The sequence below is a fragment of the Pelmatolapia mariae genome, linkage group LG22 (genome assembly GCF_036321145.2).
Source record: "Pelmatolapia mariae isolate MD_Pm_ZW linkage group LG22, Pm_UMD_F_2, whole genome shotgun sequence".
NCBI classification, from domain to species: domain Eukaryota; kingdom Metazoa; phylum Chordata; class Actinopteri; order Cichliformes; family Cichlidae; genus Pelmatolapia; species Pelmatolapia mariae.
This window is the reverse complement of record NC_086245.2, coordinates 33,725,683-33,746,939: the sequence shown is the minus strand read 5'-3', so window position 1 is coordinate 33,746,939 and position 21,257 is coordinate 33,725,683. Positions and strand designations below refer to the sequence as shown.

The 21,257-nt window shown below is 38.4% G+C and overlaps 1 protein-coding gene across 1 annotated transcript in view; it reads left to right on the top strand.

The window, feature by feature from the left end:
* Positions 1–21,257, top strand: part of thsd7aa (thrombospondin, type I, domain containing 7Aa) — a 162,845-nt gene that overhangs the window by 105,408 nt on the left and 36,180 nt on the right. The window contains exons 8-13 of the mRNA XM_065471423.1: positions 5,522–5,762; positions 7,933–8,048; positions 9,238–9,370; positions 12,640–12,743; positions 19,833–20,027; positions 20,167–20,433. Coding sequence (XP_065327495.1) covers positions 5,522–5,762; positions 7,933–8,048; positions 9,238–9,370; positions 12,640–12,743; positions 19,833–20,027; positions 20,167–20,433 — 1,056 coding nt within the window. The remainder of the gene's footprint in view (positions 1–5,521; positions 5,763–7,932; positions 8,049–9,237; positions 9,371–12,639; positions 12,744–19,832; positions 20,028–20,166; positions 20,434–21,257) is intronic.

Here is a 21,257-nt window from a genome sequence, read left to right as displayed (position 1 = left end):
GGCTCTGGTCGGTGCAGTGACAAAAGGTTATTGTGTGGTTCAAGCAGTAGAAATGAATGTGTTTCAGAGTGCAGCACTGTGTATGCCGCATCCTATGTAACAGGGCCTTGAGACTGAATATAAGAGCCACACCTCCTGCCCACATATTAGTTAATTACAATACAGGAGGCTAGGTTTGAAAGATAACGCACACTCTCATTCCTGATTTACAGACAAGAATTATTTGTTTACCTGTAAAAATGGCCTATATTGCCACAGAATTACTGTATTTCACAATAAAAACATGTCATGGATGCTCAAAAGCAGGTGTCATCAATACGTCTTGGTAGGAAGTCATTTGCAAGAAAAAACATCTCAAAAATTGTGACTTTCTACCTTCTCCATCATGTCAACCATGGAAAATAATGTACTATGTTCATATGGCTGCAAATTGTGAGGATGGAAAACAAGCCTCTACCACCCCTCTCTTTATCTGTGAAACCTAAAAGGTAGTCATAAACCTGGTACTAAATTGTAAGAATTTGTAAGAAACCAGACCATATTGCAAGGAAAAACTATTTACTCACCAAATCAGTGAAGTAAGTGCAAAGAGTATAGTGATACCGACAATAACAAGCAGCAACACTGAAGTACTGTCCAGCTGCACCACAGTGGGATCAGGCACGTTTCAGACGAGACTGTGCTTTTCCTCCTCCAGCTACTAAAAAAGAGCTAATGTGGTTCTTGGGCCTGGTAGGTTTTTATCAACAGCTCTACAGGAATTTTTCAATGATGGCTGCACTGCTCACAAACCTGCTAAGCTCTGAGGTCATCCAATGGGTTTGTTCAAAATTCAATTCCTTTCAGCTTGCTTGTAGCCAAAAGTGTCCACCAACAGATTAGGTCTGTAATTTTTCTATTATTTTTATGGGTTTCTTTTTTGCTAGTTTTATTGCATGAAGTTTTTAACTAATAGTTCTTTTCATAAGTATATAATAGTCATTCCTTTTTTAACCTTTAAAACACCAGTTTGTTTGTACAATGCACTTGTTGGAAGACAACCTCAAAAATTAAAATTTCCTGTATTTGCATTTCTACTGGATTTTCTTGTATTATTAATAGTAGAGTCTTGGACATGTAATTGAGTAACATCAACATTGATTATTATGCATTGTTATTTTTGTCGTGCTGTGCGCCACATTGTTGTTTACATGAGATGAATTTTTACGATAGCGAATAGAGACAAAATACTGTTGCTTTTAATCTTACTATGCAGTTTTTACACGCTTACACATACACATGCAGTTACTGTCCTTCCATTTAGAAAGACAGAGGTGTCAGAGTGAACTTCGAACATGGCTTCTACATTTAACACAAACGCTCTCACAACCCAAATCCCGATGTCGGTTTTGAATAAATTTACCTTTTTTTAAAGAAAAATTAAATTTATGTATGCTCTATGTATTTTGATCATTCCTAAGTTGTGAGTCTACACAAACTAAAATACTGTCTTTAGTTATTAACATTTGAAATGATGAAGGCACTTGAAAAGTAACACAAATTCGTTATCATAAGTTATAGTGTTGTGGAATGTGGCTGGTGTAGACTCACAACTTAGGAATGGATACATACAGCATACATACATTTAATTAAAAAAAAATTACGAAAGCGTCTGTTGTAACAACCAATGTTCCCTCTAATTTTTCATGTGTCTGAGTGAACACACAAACTCCCTGAGCGGTCCCTTGGACCACTGTGAGCAACAGCAGACGTGTGCACTGTGGTCACGCCAGCATCGAATCCATCCAAGTTACATGGTTTATTAAAATAATCAAATTACAGCATTTACATTTATGTTAGACTACTTTTAAGTAACTGCTTTAGCCCACTTAGAATGAAAATATAATAATTTTTTTTTGTTAATAAAGTTCTGACTTGTATTATGAGTCTGAGTCTGTGGTCTGGGAGAGAGTCCTGTAACTCTGTCTGCAAAATACAGTAAAAAATACAGTAAATAATGACCAATGTTGGGAAATTAATTATATAGTTCTTTTGCAAACAACAAAGTGTTTTGCAGCTGTTTACCTAAAAATGCAGCCAAGGCGTTTTTTAAAATAAACATTTCAAACTATTTACAGAACAATCAGCTGTTCTGCATCAAATCTGATGCCACACAAATTATTTGTGCCACTCCAAAAAATAATTTGTGTCCACTATGAGATAAAGGAGAACAACAGCCTGATACCTGCAGGCCTGACAACAGGAGATGTATCACTGCTGTAACACCTGAAACATTCAGCAGTCGCCTCATTGTTCTGACACACACAACAAAACTATTGACTACACTACACACTGACTACACAAGATTTGCGCTAAACGTCGCAAATCTCTCACATCTCAAAACACCGCCGTCACTCCTAAAACTTCCCCCTTCCTAAACAACTAAATGCCATGTTGCCATATCATTTTTTGATTGGTCGACATGGTACTTTTTTTCGACCAATAGGAAAGGGTGGGTTTTTTTTGGTTTTGTTTTTGCTCACAGGTGGAGAGCGCTTTCGAGCTTTTTCCTTATAAAACGCCGTTTTTACCGTTTCTTCCCACAGTAAATATAAACAACGATAGTATTCAGGAAGAAAACCAAACATTGCAGATATTTTTATCATAACTCTGGTTTTACGTGGCCGATCAACACAATTTAAAAACTGGTATAAAGTCCACACTTTTTCCGTCAGTTGTTCCGTCTGTCCTGCTCACATCTCCAATGGTTGTACACGTTGTCATTAACGTGGCTTCACTCCACATCAGCCACGCCGCTTTGCTAGCTAAAACACCGGTGTCGGCACATAAGGACGCTGTCGTAGCCTGTCAACCACGTTGATTAGCTGCGTATATACGAATGTGAATCGCATCATTGGCTGGACTATGGGATAAGGTGGAATCGTTCTAATCCCATACGGGAGCAGCCAGTCACTTACTGACTAACACTGCAAAACAGAATTGTTAAAGTTTTAATTTTAATTTCAATTCAGGTTAGATTTTTTTTTGTGCACAACGCAGATTTTCTGTGCGCAAAGACCGTGTCAACAGTGCGCAATTGTGCATGCGCGCAGCTTAGAGGGAACATTGGTAACAACCCTTATTGTATTATAGCACCACTGGAGGGGGGTTGCCCTACTATTGTAGTAGTTGTGGGAGTCTCCTAGTGGGTGTGTGAGTATAGGGTGGCAACCATTACATGCTGCTCGTGTGTCTGTTCTCAGAGAAACCTTACCGTTGTAACAGGCTGGTGTAAGCGACTACAGACCCCCGCACATGTATGTTTGGACAGAGTAGAGCCGTGGAGACCTGGCTTGTATGGTCTTATGTTACTGACAACGCATAAAGGTCTGTTGTTTGATTTAACTGACTGGCTTCGAGTTAACCGGCTAACCCTTCACACTACATGCCCGCTGGACCTGCTAGCTGCTCCTTCCTCGCCAGACTGCTGTTACACTGTGTTGAATGTAGAAGCCATGTCCGAAATTCACTCTGACACCTCTGTCTTTCTAAATGGAGGGACATTAACTGCATGTGTATATTTAAGCGTGTAAAAACTGCAGATAATAAGACTAACAGCAACAGTATTTTGTCTCTATCTGCCATTGTTGAAATGAATCTCATGTAAATAATAACGTGGTGCACACCGTTGACGTTGTGCGAGTAAATCTCCGTTTTACTCATCCACACCTAGAGGTGGCTTGTCAGCCGTTTACATGTGGACGAAAGGCCCAAACACATAGAAAAATATGTATTTTCAAAAATACCCGTGTACGTGTGGACGAAGCCTGAGCAGTGTTGCCAACTTAGCGACTTTGTCGCTATATTTAGCGAGTTTTCAGACCTTTCACGCTTTCACGTCAAAAAAAGACGTGAAAGCGTGTATCGCTTTTACTCTCAACAAGCAGCGGGTGCTGTAACGCAGTCAGTTCTTCTTTTACTCTTTTACTCTTATGCTGTTTTGTGGATCACAAGGTTTAAAACTACTTATAAACACACACACACTAAGTAACTCCACCAGAGTGCCTATTTCGTGTCACTTTTGCCGGTCCAAGCCCGGGTAAAGGAGCAGGGTTGGAATTGTGACATTAAAAAAAACAATAATTGCTAAAAGAAATTTAATTTGTAGTTCTAAATAAACTCTAAATGCATTTAGGACGTTTTTTACTCACTTTATGTCTCTTCCACGATGTTATTTCTCTCTCCAACAACATAGGTTACAATTATATTAGCATGACCAATTATGCAAATTAGGTGGTGACGTCATTTAGCGACTTCTAGCGACTTTTAGGACAACCAATAGCGATTTTCCTTACTGAGGAGTTGGCAACACTGAGCCTGAGTTTTAGGACAATTTATTCCTCCCGCTGCCTCAGCAGAGCAACAGATATCATCATAGACAGTTCCCATCCTGTTTTTAACTTGTTCAGCCTGCTTCCCTCAGGGAAGCGCTACAGGTGCCCCCAAGGCCATAACCACCCTTAACTCATACACACACCAATAACACAGTCCCACACAGCCATTTTCCCATTTCCCTTTATAAACCACCACTGTGCAATACTAAATTCTATGCGCAATAACCCGAACTGTATATACAAAACAAACTATTTATTCACATATTTACTTTTTTCTTCTTACACCAGATTGTATATTTGTACATTTTTATAAATTTTATATATATAGCGCAGCAGAACTGTGCCCCCCTAACCCTCCCCCCCCCTACATGTTTGCACTGAGTTGGAGATGCTCTGTATCTTATTTAACAAATGTCTATTCTATTCTAAATAATAAAGGTTGAGTTTAAGGATAAAGTGACTGAAATGAACCCAGAACTGAACTGTGTATTTTTGCATTGTATTATATCCTAGGAGGCATTGTGTAACTCAATACTAAAAAATAACCTTGTAGTTGATGTTGTCACTAAGTAGCTCTACAGTATAGTGGATTACACATTTGCCTAAGTAGTGAACAAACCTTGGTGATTGTGTCAGGAAGGTGTAAACCTGCCGTAGTGACCACTTGTGAGCAAGGAAGTAGCTTGTTAATGTTGTGAATAGTTCCCTTCATCAGGGCGAGAGCACTGAATCACAAACAGTTTGTTGCACTTTTGGAGAAGCATAAGACTGAACATGCTAACACAGGATGCTACACAGGTGTCAGGTGCTCAGCTGGGACAAAGTGCTGAAAAGAGTGTCACTGCAGGTTGTTGGTTTGTTTGTTAGTTCTTTTTGACTCAACCTTCATAAGTGAACAAACATAAGAAATCTAGTTAGAGATCCTCTCTCACAATTGGTCCACTGTCCTTTGCATTTCCACCTCAGACATTGAATTTGAATGTTGATAAATAGTAATAACATTTTTGCATTTTTATTACAATTCCAATTTCATATATTTCTTTTTAAAAAATATCATAACCCTTTTCCAACATCCTGTATCCTGGCCATTTGTCAGCACTAATACTACCCCACTGACAACTGTGCTACAATTTTCGATTGCTTCTCAGGTGGAGTCCAGTGTCCAAACATCAGTGCTCTGCAGGAGGTGAGAAGGTGCAATGACCATCCCTGTACTGTCTACCACTGGCAAACTGGTCCATGGGGACAATGCATCGAGGACTCTTTCATTCCATCAACCAACACGTCTGTGGGCCGTACTCGTGGAGATGATGTCTCCTGTTCTGTGGGGATGCAAACCCGCAAAGTCATTTGTGTCCGGGTGAATGTGGGCCAGGTTCCTCCCAAAAAGTAAGAAAACCTAATCAGCATATTTTGGCATATGACCAAATACTGTATTGCACGTCTTGTGAAGTTGAAAGGGCATGAAACTGTCCCAGTTCATTACCAGTGCAAAAACTGAACAAAAATATCTATCAATATAAAATTATTCTTGGACTTTTTCACCTTCTGTCTTATTTTTATGTTTGACTGTCTGTTCTGTCACTTGTGATAACATTGCATGCACACATCAGTGCAACTGGATTGTGTGAACTGATATTTTAAATAAATATGCTTTTCTGATTTATCTCCAGATGAAATGGATAGATTAGTCTGGCTAAATTGTTCAACATGTAAAACAAACAATGTCAGACAATGTTTAAAGATAGATGTGAGGGCGGGGTTCGCCAGTGTGTTTGTGAACAGGACCTAAAAGCAGACGCTGAGAGAGGAACAGCATGTTTTCAACAAAAAATGAGCCTTTATTATGGCTGATTGTCATTAACAAAGACTAGGAAAGGTGAACAGGGCGAGTGCGAACTGAAAAACAAACTGGAAAACTACGAAAACTGTAACAAGACTGATGACTGACGAGACGTGGAGGAAAACCAGATGACGTGACAACGAACAAAGAAAGACAGGACTTAAATACACAGGAGGTGATCAGGGGAAGCTCAATGCAGTAGTGATGGGATTCATAATTAACTCGTTTGGTGCTCACAAACATCTTTTGATGAAATGTCAGGGAACTTTACATTTTCACTTAAGTATTGGAAGCACCTAAAAATAATGTGACCCTTCTTGTCTAGATTTTCTCTTTATAATATTGCGCCAATCTGATTGCACTTGATGCAATTTTTATTAACAACGACCTGGACTATAACCTTTGACCTTTAAGCATTTGTCTGGTTCTCGGTCATCCTGATCCTGGTAGTCAGTGGAGCTTGAAAAGAACAGGACTTCAAGTTTCCTGAAGACATTTCACCTCTCAATTTGCAAAAAATAAATAATAAAGACTCAGCAGCACTAAGTCCTGTCGCTCTTAAATCTGTTTTCACCTGTTTAGCTGGAGTGGGGCGGGTGGAGGTTTGCATGGTGCCACAGCGGTCATGTCAGTCGGGGGGATCCGGGGGTTTCTCTGTGAATGTCACGTTCCCGTGGCAGCGTGCTTGGTGCTCGCTCAGATTTGAAATTTTATTTTTCGCTGTAGAAAGAGGTTTTCTTCCCACACAGAGTGTACAGCCAATGCTAATGTTTTTGTCACTTTTTAAAACTCAAAGTAATGTGAGTACTTCCAAGCTTTAAAATGGTGCATAGTCGTACTCTCTCCCGCACTCAATATTATCCATTGTTGATCTGCACACGTCTGTTGCTGCCACGAGCGTCGCACACTTGTACGTCATTGTCATGAGACACTCTCACAAACAAAATCACGGTTTAGTAACGCAGCAACGAGGCATGCTTATGGGAAAGTAACCGTAATCTAATTACTTTTTCAATAGTAATCCCTACTTTACTCGTTACTTGAAAAAAGTAATCGGATTAGGCATTACTGCCCATCTCTGCAATAAGAAATATTTCTGTTCTATCTTCCAATGTACACATAGTAGAAAAAACTCAGCAAGGCTTTAGCTGTCAATTGAGAAAGCATCACGCCAAAACAAAATCAGTTTAGACTTGAGAAACAGAAGTTTTGATTCTTAGAGAGCACAGTGGAGTAAGAAGTATCATCAAGAAATTCTAAGACATCCTCTACAGAATAAGACTGGTAGAGGTAAGAAGCAAAAGATTTTAAGCGCTGCCTTCATAAGACTAAAGTGAACTTTACTGATGAGTCATGATTTCAATCCTGTTGAATGTTTGTGAACTGAAGACCGAGGTCCGTGCCAGAAGACGATCAAATCTGGAGGAGATTCGTCAAAGAAGAATGAGCTGGGATTGCTCAGGAGACATGTGTGAGACTTCTGCAGGATGTTATCCAGCAAAAAACGATACGCAATTAACTGTTACCATCAAGGGGGCAATTTTTACATTTGTCATGTTAATCCACAAATTTTATTAATATTTTAAGTAGACATTTTAGAAACATGTTATAAAGCTTCATGGAAGTTGTTTTTACAGTGCAGTGTGTTCACTGCGGCTCTATCAGATTTTCAAGGGTACTCTGTGTGTGTGTGACATGTCAGTGATGTACTTTCAGGTGTCCAGAGAGTGTTCGTCCAGACACTGTCAGGCCCTGTTTGCTGCCATGCAAGAGAGACTGTATTGTCACCCCATACAGTGATTGGAGCCCCTGTCCATCAACGTGTCAGACAGGTAGAATCAATGCACACATTAATGCTTCTAACAATGTTAGAAAGGCCACAAACAGCTAGAATGTGCGCGTGTAAAGCAGTCACCCCAATAATAAAGCATAGAAAATGTGCAAATCATTATTTTAGCTGTAGCAGATAAATAATAGCAGCAACCTCTTCACTGAAAAGGAATATCAAAAATCCCAGTTCTCTTGTGAATGTTGTGACATGTTTAATAAATGCCATGGAAATGCAGTGTTTCCAACAAAGGTTCCCAGGGTTAGATCCCCAAGGAGGTTACCTAGTGGAGATGGCAAGCAATGTGGGAGAAGAAGTTTGATGGTCCAGTTATTGTTGTTTTTTTTAAGCTAAGGTATGATGAAAAAGGATTGTATAGCTATAGTGAGGGCTATTTCAGTGGAGGCTGACACTTCTGCTGTAGCAGCTGCTAGAAATCCTGTATTTGTTCATTTGAATTCAATTCAGTTCAGTTTTATTTATAAAGCATCAAATCACAACATCAGTCCCCTCAAGGTGCTTTATATTGAAGAGTCTTTACCTTATATTGCAAGGTAAAGATTCTACAATATAAAGGAACACGTTTCCATGTAAATATGGAAAACCAGAAGCAAAACAAATGAGTCACTCTATTTCATTCAATCTGCACACAGTTACAATGTGTCTTTCATCTCTCTTAGATAATAGAGTGAATATTCCAGAGACATCTTTGTTGTTTGTTACATTCTCAGATCCTTCGGTCACGTTGAAGTGTGCATTAGGCTTATAAGATGCTTACTTTTAGAAGTAATAGTCCAGCTGCAATGCATCCCAAAACCATTTTCATCCTTAATAAATTATCCAAACTCAATCACTGGAAGCTTTAACCTGATATAGTAATCCTGATAGAAGTGGACTTCCTGTAAAGTCAATTATCTCTAACTGTCAGGTTGTATTGGATACCATAGAGCAGATAATGGAGATGACATTTGAGATTTCACTCAATTATATTAGCATCTCCTTGAAATGCTGTCTTCTTGTACAGGGTGAGGAATTACATAAGTATGCTAGCTAGGCTAATAATAAATATTCTCAGAGGACACAAAATACATCCTATCTTTAAAAAACAGCTTTAAAGATTCAGGGCATATTGGAATCTTCAATTGGAAACTTCAGTTTAAAGGATCAGTGTGTTCTCTTGTGGCTTCCCCTAGGCGGTAACACTAAAAAGAAGCAATACAGGAAACGGCTCATCATCCAGTTGCCAGCTAACGGAGGACAGGACTGCCCTGAGGTACTGACCCAGGAAAGAGATTGTGAGACTCCCTCTGTCTGTGAGGGATACAGGTATGGGTCCTGTTCCGTATATACGCATTCATGCATGAATTTAAACGCTATTAATATAGTTTAAATCATTATACACCGCTCAGAAACAAAAATTTAAGGAATACTTTTTAGATCAGAGAATGGCATCAAGTCAGTTAAACATCTGGGATGTTGATTTGGTAACTGCACTAGAGGGGCAACAATGAGAAACCCCCAAACAGGAATGGTTTTACACGTGGAGGACACTGACATTTTTCCCATCCTCATCATTTCTGTGTTTTTTCACTCAGTGTCAGAAGAGAACTGCTTTTGTATCAGTACTAATGTTATGTTGAAATGTGTGTGAAAAACATCTTAACATGAACAACCGAAATGAACATGGCTCAGGAAAAGGCAGACAACTACTGTGTCTGGTTGGGGGTGAGCGGAGGGAGACGAGACAAAGGACTCATTGTGAAAATCCAGACTACATATTACAAATATTTATTAAATAAAGAAAAGGGTTTGCAACGAAGAAATGCTCAGTGCATCTTGAGCTGGTCCTACAGTAAGCTGAAGGCTCTGCCTCCTGTTTTGCTTTTAAATATCCCAGGAACCACAAGCGAGCCTGTGGTCTGCGAGAAAAGTGCTCTATTGGGGTGATATGGTACTATGAGTTCATAAAGATAGGATGGGGCCTGATTATTTGAAACCTTTAGTCCCTGTCAGCACACTCACTGCATCATTTTGGATCAACTGAAGGCTTTCCAGGGAGTTTTTAGGAAATCCTGATAATAATAATAAAACAATAAATGCATGAACTAGTTTTTCAGTATAACTCTGAGAAAAGATGATTCTAATTTTACAGATACTCTGCAGCGACGAGTGCAATATCTCCAAAATTAGAATCTAAAATTAGAAACAGTCCAGCATAAGATAAGCTCATTTTTATTGTCAGTGTTGCAGAAGCAATGAATAATAGTTTGGCAGCATAAAGCCAAAATATTATTAACATTATATAAATACAATGTCAGAATCGACTCCAGGATCCCTTACAGTGCTGCAGAAGGCCAAGGTAATGCCAGCAAGTGTCTGTCCTGATAGAATGTTTCTAATTTTGATGATCCAGTACAAAAACCTAGAGGTCATCCAGGTCTTTATATCTTTAAGACATTCCTGCAGTTTAACTATATCATGAACACAGGGATAACACACACATATTAATTAAAAGGTGATTATTGTCTGCAAAGCAATGAAAATATATACTGTGCCTTTGAATGATATTGCACAATCACAGAAATTAACCCACTGTCAGAGAAGAAGATCATTTGTGACCAATGTTCCCTCTAATTTTTCATGTGTCTGAGCGAACACACAAACTCCCTGAGCGTCCCTTGGACCACTGTGAGCGACATCAGACGTGTGCACTGTGGTCACGCCAGCATTGAATCCATCCAAGTTACATGGTTTATTAAAATAATCAAATTACAGCATTTACATTTATGTTAGACTACTTTTAATTAACTGCTTTAACCCACTTACAATGAAAATGTAAAAAAAAATCTTGTTCATGACCTGTGTAGTATGTTAACACTATTGGAAGTAAAAATAACTTGAACTCCAATTTTGAAAACACAACTTTCTTTCTTTTAAAAAAAGCTCTGACTTGCATTATGAGTCTGTGGTCTGGGAGAGAGTCTGTAGCTCTCTGTCTGCAAAATACAGTATATAATGACCAATACTGGGCAATTAATTATATAGTTACTTCTTTAAAAAAGTAACTCAGTTTGGCAAACAACAAAGTTTTTTTGCAGCTATTTTTTTTAAATGCAGCCAAGGCATTTTTAAATAAACATTTCAAACTATTTACAGAACAATCAGCTGTTCTGCATCAAATTTGATGCCACACAAATTATTTGTGCCACTCCAAAAAATAATTTGTGTCCACTATGAGATAAAGGAGAACAACAGCCTGATACCTGCAGGCCTGACAACAGGAGATGTATCACTGCTGTAACACCTGTAACATTCAGCAGTCGCACTAACACACTAACTACACAAGATTTGTGCTAAACGTGTCAAATCTCTCACATCTCAAAGCACCGCCGTCACTCCTAAAACTTCCCCCAGTTTTGTAACAACTAGATGCCACGTTGCCATATCATTTTTTGATTGGTCGACATGGTACTTTTTTGGACGAATAGGAAAGGTGGGTGGAGTTTGTTTTTGCTCACAGGCGGAGTGTGCTTTCGAGCCTTTTTCCTTCTAAAATGACGTTTTTACAGTTTCTTCCCGCAGTAAATATAAACAACGATTGTATTCAGGAAGAAAACCAAACATTGCAGATATTTTTATCATAACTCTGGTTTTACGTGGCCTATCAACACAATTTAAAAACTGGTATAAAGTCCACACTTTTTCCGTAATTGTTCCGTCTGTCCTGCTCACATCTCCAATGGTTGTACACGTTGTCATTAACGTGGCTTCACTCCACATCAGCCACGCCGCTTTGCTAGCTAAAACATATAAGGACGCTGTCATAGCCTGTCAACCACGTTGATTAGCTGCGTATATACGAATGTGAATCGCATCATTGGCTGGACTATGGGATAAGGTGGAATCGTTCTAATCCCATACAGGAGCAGGCAGTCACTTACTGACTAACACTGCAAAACAGAATTGTTAAAGTATTAATTTTAATTTCAAATCAGGTTAGATTTTTTTTTGTGCGCAACACAGATTTTCTGTGCGCAGAGACCGTGCCAGCAGTGCGCAATTGCTTAGAGGGAACATTGTTTGTGACCTTCACTAAAGCTGTTTCTGTACAGTTATGAATTCTGAAAGCTGACTGAAACGCTTCAAATAAACTGTTCCTCTGCAGGTGAGCAGTTAACTGGTTTAATACTATTCTTTTATGAAATTTTGAGATGAAAGGAAAGTTGGAGATTGGTGCAGCTAAGCCACCCGATGGCTTTTTAAGTCATGGATTAATTACTGCCACCGTAAAGGCTCGTGGTATGTAGCCCATTAATATAGATAGATTAATCATATTAATCTGATAACATGTATTATCTGATAATACAATATATTTAAAACCAGTCTAATACAGTTTGTTAATCCTAACTTCATGTTTATAATAAACAAGCTCCTTCACAAGTTAAAAAAAAGTGGGGGGACTTTTTTCACTCAGTACCCTCCAAAAACTAATATGCAGTGCTGAATACAATGTTTTCTTGTGATGGCCAAATATGAACAAAGTAGACCAGTTCAATTTTCATTCAAGACTCCTCTTATAATATGTTTTTTGACAGATGGAAAACTCATAAGTGGCGAAGATGTCAATTGGTTCCATGGTCTGTTCGGGAGGGCAGTCCTGGGAATCAGGAGCTCTGTGGGCTGGGTCTGCAGGTTCGAGGTGAGGACAATCTCTCACACACACACACACACAGTAACGCGGTAAGGGACCAGGGCGCCTGACTGCAGCTTCATAGATAATGAGCTAATCAGAAGTGTTTCGACTCTGGAGCCTGAGTGTGTGAATAAAACACAGGAAAAAGAAATAGAGCTCATATATATATATATATATATATATATATTATGGTATTGAGGAATGTATACAGATGTACAACAAAATAAATATATGCATATATATCACAAACAAAAATAATGGTAATAATACAAAACAGCTTAGTGGGTCCCAAAAGGCGGTGGGACGAGGTTTAGTCCAGTGCGAGATCAGTTTCGTTCCACTGACCTTTGATAGGTCATGTATCAACAGTTGAATAGTTCAATTTATTCCATAGATTCACAGGTCCCGAGGTCGCTGATCAGGGCTTTGATCGCGGGAGTAAAAAAAACCTGACCTAAACAAGGTCAAAAAACATAAACTATCATTCAATATTAAATTGAAACAGCGTTCTACTGTCATGATAAAACAAATAAATCCATAAATAACAAAGTCAAATCATTAATGCCATATTTCATACAACAACCAATAGCCAAACAAATCACAACATCTAATTCTTATAATGATTTTCATTCAAAATAATATAGAAAAACATTCACATGGGTGCCATCAAAGTAAAGTAAATCACTTTATTTGCAATATTTATTTATTTGCAATAAAGCAAATAAACATTATCCAAGGTTAATTAAATATTTACAAAACAGATTTAATTCTAGGTGTTGCGCAACAAGTTTCAATATTCTAAAAGAAATTTATCTCAATTCAAAACTCCCATAGGCCGTTTTGGCATTTAATCAGAAAAGTAACAAAAGGCATCCAAAACGAACAAAACTACAGAAAATCAAATCAATTCAACTTGCCTAAAAAAATATGAAGATACAAGGTTTGGACACAGAATGGTTGCTGTGAAATTTTTGCCCCATATACCAAATACTTTTTAGGATATATTTTTTTAACAATTGCCTTTGACCCACTTTAACCATTTTCTTTGCACATTGAAATCTGAGACAATGTGAAAACATGAATAGCACAGCAAAACCTGTTTAAGATAAAAGCCTTAAATTTCCCATTGACCTATCTTACCATCACAGTGAATCAGGATGTTTCATTTCATACAGATACATAAAAAATGTCTGATAATTGGCTAACTGTGAAGAATAAATGCTAATTTAAAAAAAAAATGTGAATATGAATGAACTTCATAGTCAGAAAAAATGTCATTTTCATTTTACTTTCACACTAGACTGAGTAAATATGACAAGTTGTGCCAGAAAACACAAAAATCAGTCTATTGTCCTGTCCATATGGAACTAAACTGTGGAATTTCCAAATGATCTAGTATCCTGTTAAATATGTGCATACTTTGCATTTTCAAGATCTGGTAAATGGACTGATTCTTATATAGCGCTTTTCTACTCTCCTGGAGCACTCAAAGCACCTTATACAAGACTCCGCATTCACCCATGCACTGTTTTCTATGCATTTCAGTGCTTTCTAATTAATTAACTAACATTCATACTCAATGGATGCATCGGAGAGCGAGTGGGGGTTAGTATCTTTCCCAAGGATATTTGACATGCATAGTGGGGGAGCCAGGGATCAAACCACCAACCTTCCAATCAGTAGATGGCGTGCTCTACCTCCTGAGCTACAGCCACCTCAAGTCTGGGTCATTTGCTCTGTCATCTCAACCCCCCCCCCCCCCCCCGACATATATAATTAGCTTCACATATCAAATACTTTTCAAGAAACTTTTTTTTTCGTTTGCAATTTGGTCCAGGCTTAAAGTCTGAGGCAATGTTTTAACATTCAACATTTTCATTGGCTTTTTTGTTTCTTTAAACAATCAGAGTGAATCAGGATGTGTAATTTGAGACAGATTAAAAAAGTGTGCAACTATTGGGTAAATGAAATATGAACAAATGTAGGCCATCCTCACGTCCCGTGTTTGAGCATAATAATAAACACCTGCCAGAGACAACTAGTGATAACTTCTGAATAGTATATAATATTATACAGGTCACGATAAAATAATGTAAAGTAAAACATGTAGAACTTTTTTTGCATTAAATTCTTTGGCACAAAAATCAAGAAAAGAGTATTTTCATTAAACTTTTATTGTACCGTATTTTTCGGACCATAAGGCACATCGGATTATAAGGTGCAGTAGGCGAAACAAAACAGTCAGATAAGTCAAACTTTACTCAACTCATTCTTCTTGCTTCCACCACTTCTGTACCATTGATTCATTAATGCTGAATTCTCTGCAGCAGCTCTATTCCCATGTTGTTGCAGTATATTAATGACTAACCTCGTATTGTGGATGGATTATCTCAGTTGTTCTCCTGACTGAAGTTTGGTCCGTTTACAGCATCCTGCCATGCGATTGCATTTGTCCCTAACCATCGGGAACCCTCACGTTAACTTTTATCCAGTGGAAAAAAGTTAGCGTTCATCCTGCAGCTTCACTGTGTTTATGTTATGCTAACATAGCTGTGTCGCTAGCGATCACATAGCACATCATTATATACCAGCTAGCCCAACTTCAGTAACCCTACAAACGTCACTGCTGTTTAGTTTTCTGTCTTCATTTATGTTGGAAGTGATAGCAGAGCTGTACGTTTGAATTTTTCAGAAATCTCTCAGTCAGAACATGCTATATCATGTTTAGGTGGAAGCTAGCGAGCTAACTTCCTGCTAACTTCTAATTCCGTTAAATTTAATAAATTCTGTTTTCATGGATGCCTGGATGTTAAACTTCATTGTTACACCTGGTAAAGCAGCAACACTGATCATTTTATTAAAGATGAAAGAATTTAGACAGTTTTTGACTCTCAGTGATGCCGCAGTGTTCGTTTGACTTTGGGACCTGAAGGGACGGAGTTTAGGACCCAGGTTACTCCGCGAGGCTCCTGACCACCTTAGCCATTATGCTCTGAAAATCCATCAAGCGGTGCGGCTTCGTAGCTTACCAAAGTCATACTAAAACATTTTTGACAGATTTTTGAGCGCCGTGTACCACATAAAATCGGTTCAAGGTCAGTAAACACAACCAGTATTCATACATGAGACGCACCAGATTGTAAGGCACACTGTTGATTTTTGAGAAAATTAAAGGATTTTAAGTCCGACTTAGAGTGTGGAAAATATGGTAGTTAATAATTATCATTTTATAGTAGTGTGTATTCAAATATGGGAATTTTTAAGAGAGCTTGAATTTTGTTTTTGTATTTTAGCCAATACTTAGACTCTTTTCTAAATTCCTGAAAAAACACAAGTGATGAAAGACAAGTAATAATTTCAGGCTTTTGTCTTTAATAGTTTTTGGGCCATTCATGTTCCAATATTGTCTCCGATTTCAATATGCCTGAAAATGAGTGGATGGACCATTTTTCTAAAAACATATATCTTGAAAAGTATTTGATATATGAAGCTAAACATTCTCAGCAATAATTATTTGTCTCCAGACTTTGGACAGTCACATTTTTAAACAAATTGAATATGGCTAAGTAGAAAATGTTCTAAAAAAAAATGCTGATTTGACTCAGGTCTCAGAAATGAACAATATGCTCATATTTAACATAATAATTTCATTTTTTTTCACCATGTGGAGATTCCAGAATTTTATTCTGTTTGGACAATTTACCAGTGTTTGTGATTTTCTGCTACAACTTGTCATATTTACTTGATCCAAGTTGAGTGAAAAATGGCATTATCTTAATTTTTGTGACTATGAATTTTATGTTCAAAAAATATTCTACATGCTTTATTTGGCAGTATTGTTAAATTCAACTATATACCATTAAAAAAGTGTCACTCGTGTGTGTGAAGTGTTTTATTAGGGTGCGCTCAACATTCACTTTGCACAAGGGCTTTAATTTATTTTTCAGATTTTAATTATTAGGCATGTTTTAATATATCTGTCCAAAGAAAACCTTCAGGTTGTTATCTTTAATACATGTTGTGATATTCACGTTCAAACATTGCCTCAGATTTCAATGTGTGAAAAAATGGTCAAAGTAGGTCGGCAGGCAATTTTACAAATAATTATATGCTGGACAGTATTTGATATATGAAGCCAAAATCTTGCAGCAATCATTCTGTGTGTCCAGACTTTGTACCATAACACTTTTTTGAAAATTGGAAATGGTCACGCAGAAGGCCCATGCTGATTTGAGATCCCTCTGTAACTTGTTATAAAGGGTGATGGTCAAAAGGTTCTAACACGTGAATGATGCAGTGAATGACAGTCAGGTTAGTTGATGTTTTCACTCAGGAGTGTGCCTCCTTTCAGCCCATCACAGCAGCTGCACCATCATTTGCAAAGTCAGCAAACCTTGCTCATATTTTTTTTCAGAGACAGTCTTCATAACTGCATGTTGTGGTAGACAGCAGAGCTGTTCCATAACTGCAATTTAACAAGCTGAAAGAAGAAGCTGCAGAACTCACTTTTGTAGGGAATTCTGTGGTCAGTGATCAGGCAAGTGTTTGACACACAGTAGGAATAGTTATAGTATTTATTATGAGTCTCCTAATGCTCTGAATCCAATTCTTTCTTATTCATTTAGTTGATTGTAGTTTTTCAGAAACAGTGGTCATTAGTGGCTTACTGGAAAATTGAAATGGAAACCGGATCTGGAGTCATTGGCAGTGTCATCTGTCACTGGTGACGAGTTCTAATTATGAAAGTCAGTTTCCGATTTTAATTTTGTTGTAGACTGTTTTAAGATGCAAATCTTTTAAATCCCCACTGGAGACAAAAATAATAATTTAGTGGGGGAGGAGTGGATGGGCATGTAGACACTGATAAATGGAATCACAAAATAACATGTCACGGTCAGGGAAATGGTAAACATATAAGCAAATGTTAAGCAATAATTAATCACTTTACTGGATTAATAATTTAATGTGTGAGCAGAAATGTTCAGCTGTATTAATCTACAATCTCTTACCAAACACATTCATGTAATATATTACTATTAGACTTTCTACTTATATGTATTATTCCTTTAAGTTGTCAGAGAAATTAATGCATAGAAATTAGACTCGTTTTAAAGTCTCTTGCAAAAAGGCCTGTGACAGATCTGACCCCACATGTCGCTCTGGTAAATGTTAAGTCCCGTTTATTTATATACATGTATCCACATGTACAATGCAGCTCGATTCACCAGTGTTTCTGCTGTGGTCAGTTTTCCAGCTGCCTCCACACTCTCATATCTTGTCGCTGGTGGCAGGCACTAAAAAAGGGAAAAAGAATTCATCCACCTGATTACCTCCACCTGAGCCTCAGTCTCCTTGGCACTGCCCCTCAGCCACCACACCCCTGCCACAAGGCCATTGTCAGTTTCCAGTTATCTTCACCCTGATCCCTGGGAGGTACCTGTAATGGTATACTCTGGCTCTCTTCCACAGCGTGTCTTTATCCTGTCTCCCCAACCGGTCATGGCAGATGGCCCCGCCCCTCCCTGAGCCTGGTTCTGCCGGAGGTTTCTTCCTGTTAAAAGGGAGTTTTTCCTTCCCACTGTCGCCAAAGTGCTTGCTCATAATGGGTCATATGATTGTTGGGTTTTTCTCTGTATGTATTATTTTATTGTAGGACTGTGCCTTGGTGCAAATGATGTTGTGATTTGAGGCTGTATAAAAAAAAACTGAACTGAATTTAATTAAATTGATTAGTACAATACTACCCTTTTACTGTGCACCCTTTCACTTACATAAGGCATAACCATGTTGTGGATATTAAACAGAAGTAAACAGAGATAACCTTAAATACTGACAATTTGAAAAAAAAATGTTCTGCTATCAAATCATGCCCATCTATATTTTTCTGTGACAGCTGGAAAGATAGTATATTGGGGTAGGTTTAAAAAATCGATTTCCCCGATTCAAATTGATTTTAGTTTGAATAAAACAATATCGTTTCATAAAATCCTGAATCGATTTTTAAATATAAATGTATTTTGCCAGAAATGCCAGAATCTCAGGTTAAAGCTCACAAAACTGTGTCAACAACCGCCAAACAGCTAAAACAGCAAATGTTTAAAGGTAAACGGATTCTGCACAAAGATGTAAACACAAATTGTGGATCGCTCTCACGACGGCACGTACACAGATATGCCATTGGGTGCTGAAAGCCGACGTCTCATAGATTCTGAAGCTGCAGGTTTCATCACTCTGACCAAAATTCACTGAACCAGGAGCAAAAGAAGATCCAAACTACGCTGCACGTTTGAGAAACATTGTCATGAATTCCCTCTGACTTTGGCTTTTACTTCCTGCACAGCTCTCTCTCTCAGTGTACTCAGCGACCAGTTTACCATCAAAAGCTCTGTTTTCTGCATTATTCGCTTGCTGTTTACACACCAGTCTACCGTTTTATACAGTACCGTCGCCCGCTGTTTCTTGGTTGTTTTGTTTTTTCAAAAATGACCTTCGACAAGAAAAGCCTCATTTCTGCTGTTCAGTACTGAAAAAACCTTTACAAATGATGCTAAATTGCAAAATGCTTAGCTGTGTCTCTAATCAGACCTCTGTAACTTTGCTCTGCTTCACTTCAGCAACATCAGGTAATGTTCATATGTTGATATTGTTCACGGTTTTCTTCCCTTTTTCTATCTACTGAAGAATATCTTTAAGGGGATTATCTGCTATAAAAAGCCAGGCCAGGAAAGTCTCCTTCATGTTGTTCTGAGTTTTATCCTCACTTACTTTGACACAAAAGCCTCTGCTGTGATGCTCACACCTCTGATGAAGTCTCACAAGTGTCAGTGTTGTTTTTACACATAGATATAAAAACATGGACATGTACTGATAAATGATCAGAATTATAATATTTCTGACTGACTGAGTCAAAATTGAAGTGAATCTAATCAGTTACAGAAATCGAAATTGATACCCAGCCCTAATAGTACTCTAAATCTGATAATCAAATCCATTAGTGATTAGTTCACATTATCGGTTATACAAATGGTGTGCCATTACAAAAACAAAAGTCCATTCTTGCAGAACTCCATCATTCCTTTTTTTCCCCTTCTTTAGCTGTTTCATGCCGAAAGCAGGATGGTGGGCAAGCAGACATTGAAGCTTGTCTTAAGTTTGCTAGCTCCATGCCATCTCTCACCCAACCCTGTCAGGTGCCCTGCCAGGAAGACTGTCAACTCAGCAGCTGGTCCAAGTTTTCTTCCTGTACAGCAGATTGTGTGGGTGTCAGAACCCGCAAAAGGATGCTAGTAGGTGAGTGGCCGACTTCCAGAAACTTTAGTGTTAGTTCAGCAGATGTAAAAACATATTGTTACTTTTCTGTGTGTGAAGGTCACCACATTGAACCCTTCACTAGTGGAAAATTACCGTTTATCTTTTGCTGTTTCTACAGGGAGAAGTAGAAAGCATGACCAGTGTAAAAACAACCAGCTGTATCCCCTAAGTGAGACCCAGTACTGCCCATGTAATAAATACAATGCCCAGCCTGTAGGCAACTGGTCGGACTGTATCCTATCCGAGGGTGGTCGCATGGAGGGTCAGCTTGGCATGAAGATACAAGGTGACATCAAAGAGTGTGGCCAAGGGTACCGCTACCAAGCCATGGTGTGCTATGACCAAGACAACAGGATAGTGGAGACTTCTCGATGCAACAGCCACGGTGAGTTTTCTATGACTGAATAACTAAATCTGACCCCAAGGCGTCACATTAACACCGTTCCCCGCAGAGCAGGGGTCTCAAACTTATATGAGCCGTGGGCCACTGCTGACACTGCCATCTCATTGGAGGGCCACTTTAGTGTTCAAGTAGTACAAAAAAACTAACCAAACAAACAAGAAAACACCCACAAATATTTCTGAAAATGTAGATTTTTTTTTTATTTCAAATATTATATAACAAGACAAAACTGCAAATGTGAACACAGTTTTTTTCCTCCCTCTTAACTAACTGAAGCCTTTGATTGAACTACCAAATAAACACATTGGTGCGCTCTTTCTGGCCAGACACGTAACAGCACTTCTGCTATCATTTTATTGGTATTTAACAAAATAAAATGACAACTGAATGCGTACTATCCACCTGTGAAGGTGTGCCTTAGAAATATGTGCAAAACATCACTGAATTGAAATGGATTTCACAGCTCTGGGGAAGAAGCTGTGTCTCAGTCTGGTATGTTCATATAACGCTTTCCAGAAGGAAGCAGTATAAACAGTCCATTGCCAGCGTCAGTGGGGTCTGCAGCAATATGTCTGTCCCTTTTTTGGATCTGTCCAGCATACACTGAGTCCAGATGTGGAAGTGGACTTCCCACAATCCCTTGTGCTGTTTTCACCTCTGCTGCCGTCTCTACTTGACAGGGTTACAGCTAAATGTTGGAGATGTCAGTTAGCTGCAAGATATATATATTTGCATCTGCTGATTATTCTAAAGACAATGTGATTAAGTGTTCAATCAGCCTATGTTACTGATTTGCATGCTTATGT